Source organism: Saccopteryx leptura, chromosome 3, assembly GCF_036850995.1.
Source record: "Saccopteryx leptura isolate mSacLep1 chromosome 3, mSacLep1_pri_phased_curated, whole genome shotgun sequence".
In the NCBI taxonomy this organism is placed as follows: domain Eukaryota; kingdom Metazoa; phylum Chordata; class Mammalia; order Chiroptera; family Emballonuridae; genus Saccopteryx; species Saccopteryx leptura.
This window is the reverse complement of record NC_089505.1, coordinates 226,477,892-226,499,827: the sequence shown is the minus strand read 5'-3', so window position 1 is coordinate 226,499,827 and position 21,936 is coordinate 226,477,892. Positions and strand designations below refer to the sequence as shown.

General features: G+C 44.2%; 1 protein-coding gene and 1 long non-coding RNA gene across 3 annotated transcripts in view; one reads left to right on the top strand and one right to left on the bottom strand.

Moving 5' to 3' along the window:
* Positions 1-1,273: 1,273 nt before the first annotated feature.
* On the top strand, positions 1,274-8,917 carry CD8A (CD8 subunit alpha). 2 transcript variants are annotated; one of them, XM_066377756.1, is made up of 6 exons: positions 1,274-2,161; positions 2,252-2,521; positions 3,203-3,313; positions 3,515-3,625; positions 5,062-5,092; positions 7,414-8,917. In XM_066377756.1, the coding sequence occupies exons 1-6, from the start codon at positions 2,113-2,115 to the stop codon at positions 7,463-7,465; spliced, it is 624 nt and encodes a 207-aa protein (XP_066233853.1). In that variant the 5' UTR covers positions 1,274-2,112; the 3' UTR covers positions 7,466-8,917. The 2 variants fall into 2 exon arrangements, with proteins under 2 accessions (XP_066233853.1, XP_066233852.1); XM_066377755.1 differs by having other exon boundaries at positions 1,880-2,161; positions 2,252-2,608.
* LOC136400679 (uncharacterized) overlaps positions 8,859-21,936 on the bottom strand; it is a 25,472-nt gene continuing 12,394 nt past the window's right edge. The window contains exons 2-3 of the long non-coding RNA XR_010750351.1: positions 12,698-12,804; positions 8,859-8,992 (exon numbers count right to left, since the gene is read on the bottom strand). This is a non-coding gene — a long non-coding RNA (uncharacterized lncRNA). The remainder of the gene's footprint in view (positions 8,993-12,697; positions 12,805-21,936) is intronic.

Below are 21,936 nucleotides of genomic sequence, written 5' to 3'. Positions count from 1 at the left end.
CCAACCTCCTTCATCTTTAATTTTAAAATATTATGTATACTAGTGCAAGTCTTCAATGATTCTGATACATTATATCTACTACAGCCTTGCTAATAATTACAAAAACTGAGAAACAGCTTAAATGAAAGTACACCCATTTAGAAGAATGAGCTGACATGGAAAGTTTCCTTCAACTGTTTGATAAGAAAGCTAAGTTGCGAAAAGCTATATATCTAGTACATCTGCAGGTGTCTAAAACAACATATAAACACATCTGATTATGAAAAGCTGATGTCCGCGGGACACACTCACATGTCACTGATTTTCTCTGGAGAATGAATGACTATGAGGAAAGTTGAGTCAGAGAACTTACCCTGTATTCTTTTTTTGTATTGTCTGAAGTTTTTCAAGAATATGCAATACTTGTAAGTTTAAAGACAGTTTAAAAAAGTTTTAAATATAGCCTGATCTGTGGTGGCGCAGTGGATAAAGCATCGACCTGGAAATGCTGAGGTCACCGGTTCAAAACCCTGGGCTTGCCTGGTCAAGGCACATATGGGAGTTGATGCTTCCAGCTCCTCCCCCACTTCTCTCTCTCTGTGTCTCCTCTCTCTCTGTCTCTCCCTCTCCTCTCTAAAATGAATAAATTTAAAAAAAAATTAAAAAAAAAAAGTTTTAAATATAAAATGTTAAATGTTCCACGGTTTAGTAAGCATATTGATGCTTCGAGAAGAGGTAGGGGAGCAACACTTAAGTTTAGAAGGGAGTACAGTTCTTAAACACAGCTCAGCCCAAGTGTGACGTGACATCCAGGGAGTGTCTGGGACGTGGTCCCCAGCAGGCAGAACTCACAGGTGACGCTGTCACATGGAACAGATAATGAGAGATAGCTTGACTCTAGAACCAAGCAACAGTATGAAGTTCACCTAATACAGGATTCAAAGTGTGAAGACCTGGTGACCCTAAAGAAATGGGAGGAGGGCACCCACTGGGTCTGTAAGGTTTCAGGACAGCAAAAGACAAAAAGGAAGGGGTCACCCATGTGCCAGAGCCAGAGGGAAAACTGCCTTCACCCAAGCTTTCACTCAGGCAACACACATATATATCCCTGCCCAGCACCAGGTGCTGGATACAGAGAAACGAGGTCCAAGTCCCACAGCAGGGGAGCTGGCCCCAGGGCTTGTGCAGAAAGTCTTCCCAGCAAAGGGAATGGCAAGAGCAAGAGGAGCCCTAAGTTTAGACAACCGCAAGCCTTGTGAGAATGCCGCAGTAGAGGACCGGGAAATGGCTGCCAGAAACCAGCATTCAAACAAAGGCTCTGAGCCAAGCCAGGGTTAATTAAGCTTTCATCCAGTCCTTCGGGTCCTGGGCAGCGGCCGGAAACATGATCATATCCCTTTATGAGATTAATGTTCACAGCAGGTGGCTGGAGGACTGGCCAGGAGAGAGACTGGTGTGGAGACTGTTGCAAAGACCCTAAGAATCTGTCAGGCTGCGTGGCAAAAGTTTAACCGAACTGAGAGGGTCCCAAGGGTGTGGTGGGCAGAGAACTGCCGGCCCACGATCCTGCACCACAGTCCCTCCTCGGGAACACCAGCCTGCCCTGCCCGAGTTCCGGAGAAGCAGGTCATCAACTCCTCTTCCTTCTCAGCCCTCAGTGCCCATTTTGCAGACAAAGCCACAAGGTAACAGTGCTAGAGATACTTTCAGTGAGGGCAAAGGAAGTGGACACTCCTCTCTGCCTTCCTGCTCACTCTCAACCTCATTTCTTGAAGTCTCTAATCAATCCTTATCCTCTGTCACCCCCACATGAGTGCCATTTCTGAGGGCCGTTTCCACGCCTTTCCCTCGCCCCCAAACCTGCAGTTATTAACTGCCCCCCAGCCACCGACAAGGTTGCCAGACCAGACGGCTCCTCTCCAGAGGGCCCAGCCCCCTCACTGGGCTGGAAGGTGACAACCGCGAAAAGGAGGGCGACTGTCTCCTTGGCGGGCTTCGGATGACATCACATCCTCCAAACGCGAAATCGGGCTCGACGGCAGTCCGGAGCGCTCAGCCTCCCCCTCGGCGTCCCACCGTGTCCTGCGCGCTTCCTCTCGCGTCTGACTGGTGGCCGCGCCGCGGGAGCGCACCATGACCTCTCCAGGGACGCGGCTGCTCCTGGCGCTGGCCCTGACGCTCCGTGAGTTTGCGACCCTCGGGGAAAGCGGGGCTGGTGGGGGGGGGGGGTGCGGGGCTCGGGGCTCAGCCTCTCCACCTGCACCCCCCGCAGGCGCTGACTGGGCCTTGGAGGAGACCTGGTTCCGGATGACGCCACGACAGGTGAAGGCGACCCTGGGCCAGCGGGTGGAGCTGCGCTGCGAGGTGCTGCTGTCCACGCTGGTGTCGGGCTGCTCGTGGCTCTTCCAACGGCCCGAAGCCTCCGCCAGCCCCGTCTTCCTGATGTACATCTCCACAACCAGGGTCAAGGTGGCCGAGGGGATCGGACAGATCTCGGGCCAGAAGAGCCAGGACACCTACTCCCTCACCCTGCACAGCTTCCGTGAACAGGACCAGGGCTACTATTTCTGTTCGGTCCTGAGCAACTCGATCCTGTACTTCAGCCCCCTCGTGCCCGTCACCCTGCCAGGTCCGGGCTCCGAGGGCACCGGCACCTCTCGGCGTGGGGGTTGGGACCTACCTCTGAACCCGTTTTGAACACGGACACTCCGATTTCGAGCTTCTCAGCGCCCCTGAGAGCTACTTAGAGACCGTTCTCATTACACAGACGAGGAAATTGAGGCTAAGGGGGAGCTGGTTAGGAACTGAAGATGGCTTTTTAGGTCCGGCCGATCTGGGCTCGAGTCCAGGTGCTTGTGTGGTCCAGGGCAGGGTACTTAAATTCTCCGAGCCTTCGTTTGCTCGTCAGTAAAATACGGGTATCCACCCACGCCCACACGGGAGCGCGCCAACAAGGGGTGCGCCCCGGAGACGGGCTGATGGAGGGAGCGGCTCCCGCGCTCCGGTCGGGGGCAGCCCGGGAAGAGCCGGCCGCCGCGCCCGCCACCGACGGGTCGGCGCAAAGCCGGAGGTTCCTACCCCAGCTCCCCCGCCTCGAGCGCAGGGTGAAGCGTGGGAACACGGGAGGAGATGTCCCCCGGGGCAGAGGCGCGCCGAGCGGGGGGGGGAGCGCTCGCATCCAGACCCCCAGTCCTGCGCTGACCACGCTCTGTTGCTCCCGCAGCGAAGCCCACCACGAGGCCCGCGCCGCGACCACCCACGCCGGCGCCCACCGAGGCTTTGCTGCCGGTGACTCCGCGCCCGGAGATGTGCCGGCCCGCGGCTGGCGGCGCAGGTGAGGCTGGCGGAGGGTCCCGAAGCGGGGCGGGCCGAGGGCGGTGCAGGCCGCGTGGACAGCCCTGACTCCGGAGGTAGAGCCGAGGGCTGTTCATGTGGTGGGAAAACCGGGCTCGGAGCAGGGAGACGTGCGGGAGCAGTCGCGGGCGGGGGGGGGGGGGGGTCCGCTCCTAAATGTTTATGTCTTCGGTGCCGTCAGTGGACACGAAGGGGCCGCACTTCGCTTGTACTATCTACATCTGGGCGCCTCTGGCTGGAACATGCGCGGTCCTTCTTCTGTCTCTGGTCATCACCATCACCTGCCACCGCAGTAAGTCCTAGCGAATCGCGGCGGGGAACGGTCTGCGTTGCGCTGCTTGCTTCGGGCAACCCTTGCGGGGAGATGGGGTTGCGATTTCTGGGACCCCGAGCTGCACCGCGGGGCCAGGCACAGCCTGTTCTTCCTGGAAACAGGACGCCCCTCTAGGAAGTTATTTACTTATTTATTTTGAGAGAGAGGGGGACGAAGGGAGAGAGATGAAAAGCATCAACTTTTAGTTGTGACACTTCAGTTGCCCACTGATTGCTTTTCACACGTGCATTGACGCGGGGGACAGGGGCTCCAGCCAAGCTCAGAAGCCCTTGCTCAAGCCTCCAACAATGGGATCATGTTGATGATCCCACTCCAGCGACTTCTGGGTTTCAAACCTGGTACCTCAGCATCCCAGGTCGAGGCTTTATCCACTGCGCCACCACCAGTCACGTTCCAGAAAGTTTTTTTAAATGGAAGGTAGATCCTCACCTATCCCCAAGCGAGAGCAGCATGTGTGTTCTTTTCGCAGCTGGTAGTGAGTGCACAGGTCCGGATCCACGTGGTGGTTTGGATCCACGGGGGCAGGATCCAAACCAGGTTGAGGTTTACTCTTGGCCCCTTCCTCATGAGCGCCCTTCCTGGCTTTGATTCCCATGCCGGTGAGCCACATCTGTATTGCAGTGGTGGGATTCAGCTGGTTTGCACCTATTCTGCTGGGCAGAATAGATACCTAATTTTTTGAGTTCGGGAACCGGTTGTTAAAATGGCACTTGTAATCAGGGTTCTCTCTAAGGTGGGTGCCTGGGCAGCCGCCCAATGTGGAAATCACAAATTTACATTCCTTAGTCTTTTAATGTTCATATGAGCAACAGCGTATTCTAAGTGCCCTTAATGTTCATTCTGTCCATAGGTGAAAAAAATTTGACGGAACTATGCTTGTAATATTTATTTATTCATTTCGTAAAACTCATTATGCCTTGATGAAATACTTTATTTCAATTCAGTAAATAAAAATAACATAAAGAGAAAAAGTGCCAAACAACCAGAAGGTGACAAGATGTCATTTGAAATATCTTAAGTAACAGTTTTATTGTTTTTTGCCAGATATTATATAGTATTTTTTCATTAATATTTTAACTCTTCCTTATAATCTAGTTTTATGTACCTCTTTTATTGTTCTTGAGTATTAAGTGCATGAAATAATAAATAACCTTTTGGTATATCGCTTTTTCATACCTAAAACAGTCATTAGGACAGGGAAGCAGCTATTAAATTATTTGAATCCCACCTCTGCTGTATTTGCAATGTTTTGTTTTGTTTTTTTAAACTGATGCAAAGATAGATGGAAAAGAAGCCCTCACCAGGGCTATCAAGAGTTATAAACCTAAAGAAACAGGAAAAGAGAAGGGGACTTTCAGGGGCAATCACTTTACCCCTCCTTTTTCCTTATCTAGGGAACCGAAGACGCGTTTGCAAATGTCCCAGGTGAGTCTCTTCTAACCGCTGGGCCTGCTAGCTCCCTGGGCAGCCCTGGGCTCAGGTCCTAGCCTCTCAAGAAGCAGATGATAGGAACCTTTCCCAGAGAGGCCACAGCAGTGGAATCCTGGGGACAGGGAATCCGCAGAGTGCCTGAGCAGAGAGGCAGATGACTGGCACCTGGAGAAAACGGAGGCCCAGGTTGGGCTGAGGGGGGCAATGTGACTTCAGTAAGTCTGCATTTTATTTGGCCTGCCATTCCACATCCCATCTGAAGGATTCCCCAATTTACCTTAGCTCCTCAAAAGACCTGAGGTCTCTTTATCTGGATGATTTCTGCAGGGTTTTGTTTTTTTTCTTAAGAAAACTTTTTTTTCTACTTGCTTGATCTAGTGTTTTTGAGAGTCAATCTTTTACCACCTTAACCAAATAAATAATGGCCATGGTTCCTAATTTCCCTGTGCCAATGCTGGACCTTGATTTACTGCCAAGAACTGGAGTGAAAAAAAGGGGGGACGAGAGGCAGCTATCTGGCAGCCCAAGTGGCCTCCCCATTCAGGACCATTCTGAAATGGTAATCACACACAAAAAAATGGGGCCCTAGTCTCCTCTCTCCTTGCTGAGGCCGAGGGTGCCCTGTGCTAATATCTAACAAGCACCTACTCTAGCCCACACTGTGATGTGGGTTACACTCAGTATCTCTCTTGTCCTCACAGCAGATCCCATCCCACAGATCACTGACTCAGAGATCAGGAAAACTGCCTACAGTGCAACAGTTACTTGCCATATAAAAGTATCTGTATATTTTTTTAAAATTTCAAGTTTCACAACAACTTTTTTTTTTTTAATTAAGTGAGAAGCAGGGAGGCAGAGACAGACTCCCACATGTGCCCTAGATGGGATCCACCCAGCAAGCCCCTACCAGCAGATGCTTTGCCCATCTGGGGCCATTGCTCCATTGCTTGGCAAGTAAGCTATTTTAGCACATGAGGCGAAGGCCATGGAGCCATCCTCAGCACCCAGGGCCAACTTTGCTTGAACCATTTGAGCCATGACTGCGAGAATGGAAAAGGGGGAGGGGGAGCAGATGGCACTTCTCTTGTGTACCCTGACCAGGAATCCAACCCAGGACTTCCACACATGGGACGGACACTCTACCACTGAGCCAACCGGGGCAGGGCCCATAACAACTTTTAAAGCAGTTACTGTGACCATTATTTTTATGGATGGGGAAGCTGAGGCTAGCACATGTAGTGACTTGTTCAAGGCCATGATGCCAGCAAGTAGCAGAGCTGCTACTTCTGTCCAAAACTCAGGCTCCTTCCTGTGGTTGGGGGCTAAGAAAGGAAGGGGTTAGAGACAACCAACTATACTTACCAGTCCCTTTCAGTAAATGTAAACATTTCAAATTTTATACCTGGGGTTTGCATTTCGCACTCCTTGATATTTCTCTGCAGGCACCAAGTTCAACATCGTATACACTATTATTTTCAACAATAGATGTAATGCATTTTCAATGCATATAGTATAGGTGATGTACCAAGAGGATAAAGACTTTAAAAAACAGAGCAAGATATTTAGCAATTTCAGTACTTGGGCTGCAGTTGAGAGCTGTGGAGCAGAATCATCCCTTATCTCTCTTTTTTTCTGAAAATTCTCATTTTGAAATTAAAAACTGAGAATAAAACTCTGCCCTGACACACAAAGCTCTGCAGATTAAACACATCTGAGGACTCTACATCCCTGAGCTAACACATTCAATGATGATCGAGGGCAACTCAGCTTCAACAGAAAGGTTTGGAGCACACACAGTATGTATAGACTTGCCTCACTACAAATCAGCTCATTTAGGAGGTACTAGCCCAGTACTGAATTAGCACACATTGCAAGAGTGGTTATCAAAGGAACTTTTATATAAAATAGCTCTTCTTGGCTAATGGTGGTGACTTGCTCACATCCTTCCTGGAAAATGAGAATCAGGTCCGCTGATGACTTCAGCTTCCTTCTCTCACCTCCAAGGGGACCTTGACTAAGGTCCTGGATTCAGATCCAGGCTCCACCACCTCCCAGCGATGTGACCTTGGGTACGTTCTTTAACCTCTCTTGACCAGTGCCTACCTGTCAGATTGCTGTGAGGATTAAACAAGACCACACAAGTAAGGCGCCAGGCAGGGTGCTGAGGTCATTCAGCCAGTCCTATGCTGGTGTCCCAAGGACAAGTCCTTCAGACCCTTAAAAGGCAATGAGGTTAAGGAGGGTGGGTAGACATGGATGAGTGCTGCACTGCATTGCAGTGGCTCTTGCTGCAATGATGGTTGTCTCTCTTTCAGGCCCATGGTCAGACCAGGAGGCAAGCCCAGCCCTTCAGAGAGATACGTCTAACATGGCGATGGGCCCTGTGCAACTGCCACTACAAGACTTCCAACTGAGAACCTTCCTTCCTTCCTTATTCATTCTCATTATTTTCATTGGGTTGGGTGTCGAAAGGTTACTTTTTCTTTGTCTTTAATTGACACAAAACAAAACTATATGTCTGCAGCACACCATCAGGACTACAATAGCATTGTGCACATATTTTAGGGGAATGGGCAGGCAGTGTTCTCAGAGCCAGGCCGTTAGAGCTGGTGGGGGCCTCATGACCACTTGGTCCAAACCTCCTCTGTGGCCATCTTACAAAGGAGGAGGCTGCAGTCTAGAGGTAGGGAGAAACTTGATCAGAGTCACAGCAAAGCTGGGGCTCTTTCTCCACCCCACTGAGATCTTCTGGGGGCCTCTGTCTCAGCCTGGGTTTCTGTGTCTCAAACCACAAGGGAACAACTCATTTCTTGAGCACCTGTGATAGACCCATTACTGCACCCAGAGCCCTGAGAAAAAAATGAAATAAGAGAACTTCAGTCTTTTGCAGAGTTCTATCATGTAGTTGAAAAGTATCAGAATTTTCTATAATCAAGCATGAAATTGTATAGGCAGTAGGAATTCCTCAGATCAAGTGGAATTGGTAAACCGAATCCTGGAAAATGAATGGCTCGATCTCTAAGCAAAATCTCTGTAAAATCCCTAAATGGAGGCAGAATTCTTCCCCCAGCCCTTCATTGCAGAGGGACCCTTGAAAGAGGAGAGGCCACCCCTTTACAAATATGATTTGAGCATCAGTAAAATTGAATGGAGAGCCTCTTGAATCTCTAAACTTCAGGTGCCATATTTGAACATGCTCCTGAGGTCAGGAATGATTTTTTCGTTTGTAAAGGCAGAATTGTTAGAGAGCTACCAGCACCACCTGGCCTCCCCTTGGTCAGGTGAGGGTGTGGCAAAACAAACTGTTCTGCTGAGGAGTTGAGGGGGCTGAATGCTCAACCTGCGGGTCTACACATGCATTTCCTCTCTTTTGATGTTGTGTAAGAAATGTGTGCTCACTGGAAGAAAAACCTAAATAGATAAAGAAATAAGAATCATCCACAATCCTTTACCTCTGGTATAATCTATTGTTAATATTATTGTATACTTCTGATTATTTCTATGCATTTATGTAAAATATGTACTTTAAAAAAAATGGGATTGCACTATAATTTTTATACATGGCTTTAATCAACAAACATTTATGGCATATGTTTTAATGGCAGAATAACATTTTTGGTTGTGCCTTCATTTATTTAACTATTACTCAGCATTTAATGATTCCCAGTTTTTCACAACTATGATAATGTTAAAACTTTGTACACATCCTTGTTTCTTTAAGACAAATACCCAAAAGTCAAATTATTGAGTCTGTTCACAGTTTCACCTTGAATTCCCCATTTTACATCCATTAAAACAAATTAGCTTCTTCTTCCATCACCACCTTTTCTCCTGTGCCTTCTTGGTAACATTTGAGCCAATAATCCTCTCATAATAAATCACAAAATCTTCATTCTTGTTGTTGGGGTAAAATATACACACCGAAAAATGCACTAATCAGAAGTGTACAGCTCCAAGATACAGTTAAGTGAGTATACCCAGCCATCACCAGATCAAAACTAGACCTTTTCCCACCCTCCAGAAACTGCTTTCCACAACCTTAATTTGTGAACACCCCACTACTTTTACAGAACAGAAAGCGAAAGGAGGAGGTATTCTGTCCACATGTCAGAGAGAAGTGAAAGCTGAAAGACTGCTGACTGGAGAAGAAGTCCAAGATATCTTCAATTAAATTACAGCAGCCAGAGACCGAGAGAAAGAGACAAGAATGATTACCCAGTTAATAGCTGTGGGCCAGCTAACAAAAAGACTGCCCACGTTCCTGAATGGATGTTGGAGCTTTGAGTCAACATAGGATGGCTCTCTAAAAAAAAGTAGCAACCACCAAATGCCAACGCATCCTGCTTCTGCATGAACTTTTTGGACTGTTGCCCACACCAATTGATAGTAAATATTTCTTCCTTATGAACTGCACGCCTGTCCTAGAACCGTCTTTCATCTTTCCCTTCCCCTTCTCCTTTTCCCTAATCTGTAGCCAATGTAAATTCTTTCAGAATAACTTGCGTCTTCCTGCCAAAACTCATTGTATAAAAGAGGTGCTCAGCTCCAGGCCAGTGGACGTGTCTTCTCCATCTAGGTCAGCTGCCTGCCGGTGGCTCAGACTGCACGTCTCAGGACCTAGTCCTTTTCTGGTTAGATGAGGCCCAATAAACCCTTTCTCTCAGAAAAGCTTATGGCTGTGAAAGTTCTTAACATTTCCTCTGAGACATATCTTGGCCTTGCCTCCCGCCTCCCTGAATCTATCCAGCTGACCAGAGCCAGGGGACACAGCACTCCAGGGACTGAGGCTCAGTTCAGAGCAGGCCTTGAGGCCTCAAGCAGGAGCAGGGCCTGGGTTCTAGGCTGTTGTCTAGGTTTCTGTTAAGGCTGAGAAGGAACTTCCTGCAACATGCACTCCCCTCCTCCTGGGGGAGACCTGTGAAGATGGCGTGGACATGAATTCAGGCCAGGGTGAAGACAGGAAACGGGCATTTTCATCACGCGTGGCATCTTCTGCGTCAATCTGCAGCTCAGGTAGTGAGTTGGGGAGCCACACTGGGGATGCTACAGAGAGACGTAAGTACGTACTGGGCTTTTTTCATACCCCTTAAAAAGGGGTTTTACTTACTATCAACAAAATGCTAACAATGATTTGGAGATAAAAAAAATATCAACCTAGAAAAAAGTATTCATTAGATTGGCCTTCAGAACCAGGGAGAAAATAGAAAACCAATCTGCTGGCCATGAGATCTCAGCATGCTAAAAGTGGGCTGTGAACTTAGGCTGGGGCATGCTGGTGACCAAGACAAGCAACCCATTGTTCTACACGTGCAGGATGCCCCGGAGTTCGAGGCCGGCAGCCTCGGATCTGACAGTAATATTTCACTTGCCAATCTCTAGCCCCAAGCATTGTTTCTACAAATGTTTCTTGTTGTTGGGGTAAAATACACACAACAAGAAAATGCACAAATCATAAGAAGATGCCCACAACACATTTTTTTGGACCCTGAGAAAGAGGAAGTCAAGAAATGACTTCTTTATTATGCTATAAACATGGTATCATCTGGCTGAAATCCAGCCTCAACGTAATTCATTTAACAAACATTCATTTGTTTAACAAAAACACATCCTATTTGTGGAAGAAATAAAACAGATAAATTTGTCATTTCTTTCTCTGGTTGTTAAACTGCACTTAAGAGAGCCCACCCTAGACTGGTGAAGGGATTAGCCCAAAACATATGTACATAACACATGTATACAGACACAGAGTAGCAATAGCCAGAGAGAAAGGGGCGGGGGTGGAGCTCAGGGGGAGCGGGGGAGAAGGGGGGAGAATGGTGTGGAAGATAAAGAGAGCCCCCCCTACACTTGGAAATCTCCTGCAACTCTTCATCTGGTGGGTCAGAAATAGGTGTCCCTCTTTTACCAGCAAGAAGCTGGCCCTCCCTCCTGCATTCCACTTGCACATGATTTATGACTACTGGCGACAGGTGCCACTAAACCTGCTCCTAGAAGCAGTGTTTCTCCACCAGAGGGAATGAAAGCAGGCCCCGACTGCCTTAGACGAGGTTAAATGAAGAGGCTCTGAAACCAACTTCCAGGCTCCATTTAATAACTATGTTCTCTGGCAAGCAAACTAATGTCTTGATATCTCAGTTTCCCCACTTGTAAAATGAGGGTAATATTATCCCTACTTCTAAGAGGTGGTGGGAAGAATATATGAGCTTTATATGTATTTTTTAAGTGCTTAGAACAGCTCCTGGAACATAGTAACAACGCTGAATAAATGAAACTATTAAATTTTTCAAAACCAGTGTCCCACCAATTGCACTGAATGCAGCCACCTGTGTCTGATTCTTCCCATTTTCATTCTCAGAAAGGCTACATGGTAACCAGTCCCAATAGATACACATTACTGTGCATACACAGGGGCCTGTGTCCCAGTGCACGGGAGGACGATCCTCATACATGTCTCATGAGAGCTCAGTCCCGGAGAGACGTAGTGTCTGTGCTGTATCATTTGAAGCTCTCAGCCTTGCATCTCAAGTGCCACCACCCCACTGCGCTGTTGCTGGCTGTGCCTGTCTGTGGCACAGAAGAGCTCTCCTATATTTGAGAAGTTGGAGAAGGCTGGCAGAGCAGGAGAACCATGTGCTTTACCATTCTGCCATCTCCGTCCCCATCCCTTCAGATATAGCTCACCTTTGGTCTGACCTGTAGTGATGCAGTGGATAATGCTGGAATACTGAGGTCACCAGTTCAGAACCCAGGGCTTGCCCAGTCAAGGCACGTACAAGAAGCATCTACTATGAGTTGATGTTTCCTGCTTCTCCCCCCTCATTCTCTCTGTCTAAAATCAATAAATGGCCTGACCTGTGATGGTGCAATGGATAAAATGTCAACCTAGAATGCTGAGGTTGCCAGTTCAAGTGCCTGGGCTTGCCCGGTCAAGGCATATATGGGAGTTGATGCTTCCTGCTCCTCCCCCCTTCTCTCTTTCTTTTCTAAAAATGAATAAAGTCTAAAAATAAATAAATAAATATAATCTTTAAAAAAGAGATATATAGCTCACTTTTGTATACCAGTTACTAGTTCCTTTTTTCTTCTCTCCCTTAGCTAGTCATGATCTTCAAATGTGATATCTTATTCTTTATTAACTTAATAATAGCTACCAGCTAGTTAGCATTTACCATGAACCAGATATCCCATTTAGACCCTGCCAAAATTATGAGATAGGAACTGTTATTCTACTTTACTGATGAAGAAAATAAGACATAAGGACATCTCTCTCACTTGCCCAAAATTACACAACTAGAATCTGGTGGCATCAGGATTTTAACTCGGGTCTAATTCTATTGATGAAAGAATGTCCAGCCTAAGAAAGGTCTTAGAAGAGTTTATCTGAGCCAAACTGAAGACAATTGCCAGGAAGCAAAGTCTCACTGGATCAAAAAATGCTCCAGAAAATGATAGTTAGCCAGCTTATTTTATACCTTAGAATCAAAGGAGGAGATGTAAGGGAAGTCACATGAAATTCATTGGTGTTAGATAAGAGAGGCGGGAAAAAGCAGAGAAGAAATCACTGGGATTGGATAAAAAGCCAAACAGAGAGACACCTACTTCTTCTATACCGGTGGGTCCAGGAGAGTTAACATATACAGCACACACAGATGGTTTCGGGGATAACCATATGGTCTTGTGCTCTGGTGGTTGTGCCTTCAAGGGGTCTGGAAAGGAAGAAGACTACAACATTTCAAAGGTATGTTATCTTAGATGTACAAAGACAATAGACAACTTCCAAGGTAAAGACTGACCTTTATCAAGGAAGCTAGAGGCTAGGATGTAACTGCCCAGTATGACCCGCTTTTAGTTAGAAATTTTACTTTCAGACCACCTTGTAGTTACTTTTAGTCTCTGGGTTTGTGAAGCCCACCATGCAGGCCTCCCCTGAGCTTGTCAGGTTTAATACCTGCAATTTTCACCCACAATTCTCCCTTTTGGTCATAAATGAATCTGAAGTACCAGAGTGGGGAGATAGAGATGAGAGACAGGGGCATAAATAGTGATGGATGAATACTTGATTGGGGGGGGGGGGGTGAACACACAATACGGTGCACAGAGATGTGTTGCAGAATCGAGCACCAGAAACTTGTATAGTTATGTTAACAAGTGTCACCCCCAATAAAATCAATTATAAATAGGCCCTGGCCGGTTGGCTTAGTGGTAGAGCATCGGCCTGGCGTGCAGGAGTCCTGGGTTCGATTCCTGGCCAGGGCACACAGGAGAAGCACCCATCTGCTTCTCCACCCCTCCCCCTCTCCTTCCTCTCTGTCTCTCTCTTCCCCTCCCGCAGCCAAGGCTCCATTGGAGCAAAGTTGGCCTGGGCGCTGAGGATGGCTCCATGGCCTCTGCCTCAGGTGCTAGAATGCCTCTGGTTGCAACAGAGCGACACCCCGGATGGGCAGAGCATCGCCCCCTGGTGGGCATGCCGGGTGGATCCCAGTCGGGCGCATGCCGGAGTCTGTCTGACTGCCTCCCCATTTCCAACTTCAGAAAAATACAAAAAAAAATCAATTATAAATAAATAAGTAGATCCAAAGGATGCATTGATGACCAATTTTTCGGTGGGATAATGCGGTTGCAAGGTGCTGAAGCTCATTCCTGTGAAGTCTTAGAGACAGCATTTGTCTTGCTGAGGATGGGGCAAGATTATAAACTTGAATGGCAGCCAAGTATTTTTCAAAAGAAGAGGCAGGTGAGTGGGAGGCAGTCCAGTTCTATATGTCTTTATTAAAAATATTCTGAATTATTTCTAATCTTTGAGCTATCATGATCTGAGGTATGTTTTTTGTTTGTCTTAAATTTTGTTTTTTCTGCATCTAGTATAACATTTACATAGTAGGAACAAATGCAATAGTATTAATCAATGATATCAATTAAGAACAAAAATATGTTGCCTGGCCTGTGGTGGCGCAGTGGATAAAGCATTGACCTGGAATGCTGAGGTTGCCAGTTTGAAACCCTGTGCTTGCCTGGTCAAGGAACATTATGGGAGTTGATGCTCCTGCTCCTCCCCCCCTTCTCTCTCTCTCTCTAAAAATGAATTTTAAAAAATCTAAAAATAATAAAAAATAATAGGTTATTAAAAAAAAAAAGCCTGGCTTGTGGTGGCTCAGTGGATGAAGTGTCAGCCTGGAATGCTGAGGTTGATGGTTTGAGGCCCTGGGCTTGCCTGGTCAAGGCACATATGGGAGCTGATGCTTCCTGCTCCTCCCCCCTTCTGTCTCTATCTCTTTCTCTCTCGCTCCTTCTCTAAAATGAATAAATAAAATCTCTTTAAAAAAAAAGAACAGGATGACGTCAGAGTAATGGCGGGGTAGGAAGCGATACCGATAAATCTCCCCCAAAACTCAACAAGATCTTCAACCAGAAACAGAAAAACCTATACTTGGAGCTTCCAGATGCTTCGCAATACACCCAAAGGTATGATTGAGTGAAAAATTGGCTAAATATATAACCAAACCCCGAAGGAAATAGGGAGTAAGAAATGCTCCGCCTTCCTCACTAACCTAAACAGGGCGGCTTTCTCTGGTAACTGTGAATATAGAAACTGAGGCGGGCAAAGGGGGTGAATACATCCAGGCCGCGAAACAAACGGCCGAACCAGGCTGTGGCACGGAGATCCAAGCCGAGGAAAATCTGATCCTGTGGCAACCCGGGCAATACAAGCTAACACTCGCGCCAAACCCAAACAAAGAAAGACAAGCGGCGCGGCCATTTTACCCGGTCTCCTGGCTGGTGCGCAGTTAGTGGGCGAGAGATTTCTTCCTAAGCCCCGGGAGTCAGTGCCCGTGTTGCCTCACGGAGAGGCAGGGTCAGAGGCCTTTCTATGGGCCGAGGGCAGAGTCTCTGGGCAGCCCCAGCGCCCTGGGAAAGCCACGCACGGGAGGGAGTGAGAACTAATTCCAACGGTGGAGATTTTCCGTGCTGGAGGGTGTTTCACTCAGAGGGAATCGTGGCCGGCCTCATATCCTGGTTTGCGCGCGCAGATAAGGAGTGAGCGATTCCTCCGAGTGCCTCGGCAGTGCGCGCCCGTGTTATCGCACAGAGGGGCAGAGTCAGGGGCCTTTGTGTGGGCCAAAGCGGAATCTCGGGCCGCCCCAGCGCCTTGCAAAAGCCACGCACGGGGACGGAGCGAGACTCAATTCCAACGCTGCAACTTTTCCCTGCGGTTGGGGGTTTCACTCAGAGCGTGAGACTGCTGGCCGGATATCCTGGTCTGCGCGCGCAGCCAGTGAGTGAGAGTTTCCTCCAAGCGCCCCGGAAGTGGGCACCTGCTTGTGTTACCAGACAGAGTGGCAGATCCAGAGGTCTTTGAATGGCCGGAAAGCCTGCCTGATTATGCTAGCAGCTCTGACTGACTGAGCCTTACCCAGAGCCCTGTGCTGAGTGGAAATAGAGTGGGGAGTTGCCAGCTCTTTGAGCCTCTTACTATCCAGGCAGAGGCAGCAGCAACCCCATAGCTGGATTATCAGGCTACTAATTGAGGAAGGAAAGACTAGGAGAAAAGCTCCAGGAACACGGACTCTCTCACTGTCGGAGCCTATAAATGCTAATAGCCTCGACTGCCAACGAGACTAAAGCACAATACATGACATTGCCATAGAGACTTATCAACTGCAAACCTCCACCTGAGCGTGGCAAAGGGGCAAAACCCGGGGTACAGAGTCACCGACCAGGAAGAGGGAGAGAAAAGAAAAAGCAAGAAGATAACCTCTCAAAATCAAGAATAATCTGCAGACTTTATAACCTATCCCATTTTATTATATTTGTTCGTTTGTTTCTCTTATCTTCATTCTTGATACTTTTTTTCCCCCTCCAATTTGGCCGATTAACTCTCTGCCGGTCTTACTCTCTCCTCTCCTTGAACTACACTACCCATAAGTGTTACATCTCCCATTATCTTTTCTCTTCTCTTCCTTTCTCTCTATGAGGGTTGCACTCCAAAACCCTTAACTCTCTCTCTCTCTCTCCTTTCTTTTTTCTTCTTTTAGTGGTTCCCTCTTTTTTTCTCTCTCTCTCTCTTTCTTTTCTCCCTCTATATTAGTTTCTTCCTTTCTCCTTTACATCTCCTCTCACTCAAACCTCAATAACAAACAAATTATCTTATCTGGGACTCAAACTTATGTTTGTGGCATTCTGGGGGTTTTTTACTTCACCTTTATAACTCACTAGCAGTGCTCCCATCCCTGGCTCTCCATATTATCTAGTTCTTGTTCCACTAAATACAATAGTAATTTTTTAATTTGTCCCCCCATTTTTCCGTTTTCCTCTTAATCCTCTCATCATAACTCTTAGACAACCAACACCTAAAAGCAAATCATTTTATTCTTGACCCAAATTTTTTCCTTATTTGCTTTTTGTGGGTCCATACGCTCTTTTTTTTTTTCTTCTTTTTTCTTTTTTTTTTTTTTTTGTTTGCCCCTTTATTACCTTTCCCCAATTCAGGCCCTCCATCACAGGCATTGTTTGTTATAATTCACAGTCCACCACAAGATTTTATCAAGAAAGAGGGGAGAGGAGAGGAGAGGAAAAAAGGAGGTGGGGAATAATTTCCTTTTTTTTTTTTTTTTTTTAATTTTTATTTTATTTTATTTTTCTTTATTTCATTATTAATTTTTTTTTTAAAAAACAACTTTTTTCGATTTTTTTTTATTATTTTTTTAAACTTTTTATTCTTTATTAAATCTCATTAATACTATCAACAAAACCACCCTCAGATGCCATTAAGGAAGAGAAAATCGAATATCATGGACACAAAAGAAAGAGAGGTAACACAGCTAGATGAGGAAAAATCTATGGAGAAAAAATTTAATATATTGGAAATCTTGGAGCTAAATGACAGAGAATTCAAGATAGAAATCCTAAAAATCCTCCGAGATATACAAGAAAACACAGAAAGGCAATTTAGGGAGCTCAGAAAACAACTCAATGAACACAAAGAATATATGTCCAAGGAAATTGAAACTATAAAAACAAATCAAACAGAGATGAAAAACTCAATTCACGAGCTGAAAAACGAAGTAACAAGCTTAGCTAATAGAACAGGTCAGATAGAAGAGAGGATTAGTGAAATAGAAGACAAGCAACTTGAGGCACAACAGAGAGAAGAAGAAAGAGACTCAAAAATTAAAAAAAATGAGATAGCCCTACAAGAATTATCTGACTCCATCAAAAAGAATAACATAAGAATAATAGGTATATCAGAGGGAGAAGAGAGAGAAAATGGAATGGAGAACATACTCAAACAAATAATAGATGAGAACTTCCCAAGCCTGTGGAAAGAACTAAAGCCTCAAGTTCAAGAAGCAAACAGAACTCCGAGTTTTCTTAACCCCAACAAACCTACTCCAAGGCATATCATAATGAAATTGACACAAACCAACAGCAAAGAAAAAATTCTCAAGGCAGCCAGGGAAAAGAAGAATACAACATATAAAGGAAGGCCCATTAGATTATCATCAGATTTCTCAGCAGAAACTCTACAAGCTAGAAGAGAATGGACCCCAATATTTAAAGTCCTGAAAGAGAGGAACTTTCAGCCACGAATACTATACCCATCAAAGCTATCCTTCAAATATGAAGGAGAAATAAAAACATTCACAGATACAGAAAAGATGAGGGAATTTATCATCAGAAAACCCCCACTCCAGGAATTACTAAAGGGGGTTCTCCAATCAGATACAAAGAACAAAAAAAAACAGAGCCACAAGTAAAAGCTCCAAGAAGAACACAATAAAACCAAATTTAAACTGTGACAACAACAAAAAGAAAGGGGGAGAAGATGGAGATTAACAGTAGCAAAGGACGATGGAGTGCAAAAGTACTCACAAAATAGTTCGCTACAATGAACAGGGTAGGGACCCTTTTCATTATTCAAAAGTAACCACCATTGAAAAAACCACCACAGAAGCACATGAGATAAAAAAGATAGCAACAGTGGAAAGATGTATGGAATACAACCAAATAAAAACAAAAGATAGAAAAACAAAAGAGAAGGATCAAACAAGACACAAAACTAACAGAAAGCAAGATATAAAATGGCAATAGGGAACCCACAAGTATCAATAATTACACTAAATGTAAACGGATTAAACTCACCAATAAAAAGGCACAGAGTAGCAGAATGGATTAAAAAAGAAAATCCAACTGTATGCTGCCTACAGAAAACTCATCTAAGTAACAAGGATAAAAACAAATTCAAAGTGAAAGGCTGGAAAACAATACTCCAAGCAAACAACACCCAAAAAAAAGCAGGTGTAGCAATACTCATATCGGATAATGCTGACTACAAGACAGGAAAAGTACTCAGAGACAAAAATGGCCATTTCATAATGGCTAAGGGGACACTGAATCAAGAAGACATAACAATTCTTAATATATATGCACCAAACCAAGGAGCACCAAAATATATAAGACAGCTACTTATTGATCTTAAAACAAAAACTGACAAAAACACAATCATACTTGGAGACCTCAATACACCGCTGACGGCTCTAGATCGGTCATCCAAACAGAGAATCAACAAAGACATAGTGGCCTTAAACAAAACACTAGAGCACCTGGATATGATAGACATCTACAGGACATTTCATCCCAAAGTGACAGAGTATACATTTTTCTCCAGTGTACATGGATCATTCTCAAGAATTGACCATATGTTGGGCCACAAAAACAACATCAGCAAATTCAGAAAAATTCAAGTTGTACCAAGCATATTTTCTGATCATAAAGCCTTGAAACTAGAATTCAACTGCAAAAAAGAGGAAAAAAATCCCACAAAAATGTGGAAACTAAACAACATACTTTTAAAAAATGAATGGGTCAAAGAAGAAATAAGTGCAGAGATCAAAAGATATATACAGACTAATGAAAATGACAATACGACATATCAGAATCTATGGGATGCAGCAAAAGCAGTGAGAAGAGGGAAGTTCATATCACTTCAGGCATATATGAACAAACAAGAGAGAGCCCAAGTGAACCACTTAACTTCCCACCTGAAGGAACTAGAAAAAGAAGAACAAAGACAACCCAAAACCAGCCGAAGAAAGGAGATAATAAAAATCAGAGCAGAAATAAATGAATTAGAGAACAGAAAAACTATAGAAAAAATTAATAGAACAAGGAGCTGGTTCTTTGAAAAGATCAACAAAATTGACAAACCCTTGGCAAGACTTACCAAGGAAAAAAGAGAAAGAACTCATATAAACAAAATCCAAAATGAAAGAGGAGAAATCACCATGGACATCGTAGATATACAAAGAATTATTGTAGAATACTATGAAAAACTTTATGCTACTAAATTCAACAACCTAGAAGAAATGGATAAATTCCTAGAAAAATACAACCTTCCTAGACTGAGTCAAGAAGAAGCAGAAAGCCTAAACAGACCTATCAGTAGAGAAGAAATAGAAAAAACCATTAAAAACCTCCCCAAAAATAAAAGTCCAGGCCCTGACGGCTATACCAGCGAATTTTATCAAACATTCAAAGAAGACTTGGTTCCTATTCTACTCAAAGTCTTCCAAAAAATTGAAGAAGAAGCAATACTTCCAAACACATTTTACGAAGCCAACATAACCCTCATACCAAAACCAGGCAAGGATGGCACAAAAAAAGAAAACTACAGACCAATATCTCTAATGAATACAGATGCTAAAATACTAAACAAAATACTAGCAAATCGAATACAACAACATATTAAAAAAATAATACATCATGATCAAGTGGGATTCATCCCAGAATCTCAAGGATGGTTCAACATACGTAAAACTGTTAATGTAATACACCATATCAACAAAACAAAGAACAAAAACCACATGATCTTATCAATAGACGCAGAAAAGGCTTTCGATAAAATACAACACAATTTTATGTTTAAGACTCTCAACAAAATGGGTATAGAAGGAAAATATCTCAACATGATAAAGGCCATATATGATAAACCATCAGCTAACATCATATTAAATGACACTAAACTGAAGGCTTTCCCCCTTAAATCAGGAACAAGACAGGGTTGTCCACTCTCTCCACTCTTATTTAATGTGGTACTAGAGGTTCTAGCCAGAGCAATCAGACAAGACAAAGAAATAAAAGGCATCCATATCGGAAAAGAAGAAGTAAAGGTATCACTTTTTGCAGATGATATGATCCTACACATTGAAAACCCCAAAGAATCCACAAAAAGACTACTAGAAACAATAAGCCAATACAGTAAGGTCGCAGGATACAAAATTAACATACAGAAGTCAATAGCCTTTCTATATGCCAACAATGAAACAACTGAGAAGGAACTCAAAAGAACAATCCCCTTCACGATTGCAACAAAAAAAATAAAATACTTAGGAATAAACATAACAAAGAATGTAAAGGACTTATATAATGAAAACTATAAACCATTGTTAAGGGAAATCGAAAAAGATATAATGAGATGGAAGAATATACCTTGTTCTTGGCTAGGAAGAATAAATATAATCAAGATGGCTATATTACCCAAAGCAATATACAAATTTAATGCAATTCCCATCAAACTTCCAATGACATTTTTTAAAGAAATAGAGCAAAAAATCATCAGATTTATATGGAACTATAAAAAACCCCGAATAGCCAAAGCAATCCTAAAGAAAAAGAATGAAGCTGGGGGCATTTCAATACCTGACTTCAAACTCTATTATAGGGCCACGACAATCAAAACAGCATGGTATTGGCAGAAAAATAGACACTCAGACCAATGGAACAGAATAGAAAGTCCAGAAATAAAACCACATATATATAGTCAAATAATTTTTGATAAAGGGGCCAACAACACACAATGGAGAAAAGAAAGCCTCTTCAATAAATGGTGCTGGGAAAACTGGAAAGCCACATGCAAAAGAATGAAACTGGACTACAGTCTCTCCCCCTGTACAAAAATTAACTCAAAATGGATCAAAGATCTAAACATAAGACCTGAAACAATTAAGTACATAGAAGAAGACATAGGTACTCAACTCAGGGACCTGGGTTTTAAAGAGCATTTTATGAATTTGACTCCAATGGCAAGAGAAGTGAAGGCAAAAATTAATGACTGGGACTACATCAGACTAAGAAGTTTTTGCTCAGCAAGAGAAACTGATAACAAAATAAACAGAAAGCCAACTAAATGGGAAATGATTTTTTCAAACGACAGCTCAGATAAGGGCCTAATATCCAAAATATACAAAGAACTCATAAAACTCAACAACAAACAAACAAACAATCCAATAAAAAAATGGGAAGAGGATATGAATAGACACTTCTCCCAGGAAGAAATACAAATGGCCAACAGATATATGAAAAGATGCTCATCTTCTTTAGCTATTAGAGAAATGCAAATCAAAACAGCAATGAGATACCACCTCACACCTGTTCGATTAGCTGTTATTAGCAAGTCAGGTAACAGCAAATGTTGGAGAGGCTGTGGAGAAAAAGGAACCCTCATACACTGTTGGTGGGAATGTAAAGTAGTACAACCATTATGGAAGAAAGTATGGTGGTTCCTCAAAAAACTGAAAATAGAACTACCTTATGACCCAGCAATCCCTCTACTGGGTATATATCCCCAAAACTCAGAAACATTGATACGTAAAGACACATGCAGCCCCATGTTTATTGCAGCATTGTTCACAGTGGCCAGGACATGGAAACAACCAAAAAGCCCATCAATAGATGACTGGATAAAGAAGATGTGGCACATATACACTATGGAATACTACTCAGCCATAAGAAATGATGACATCGGAACATTTACAGCAAAATGGTGGGATCTTGATAACATG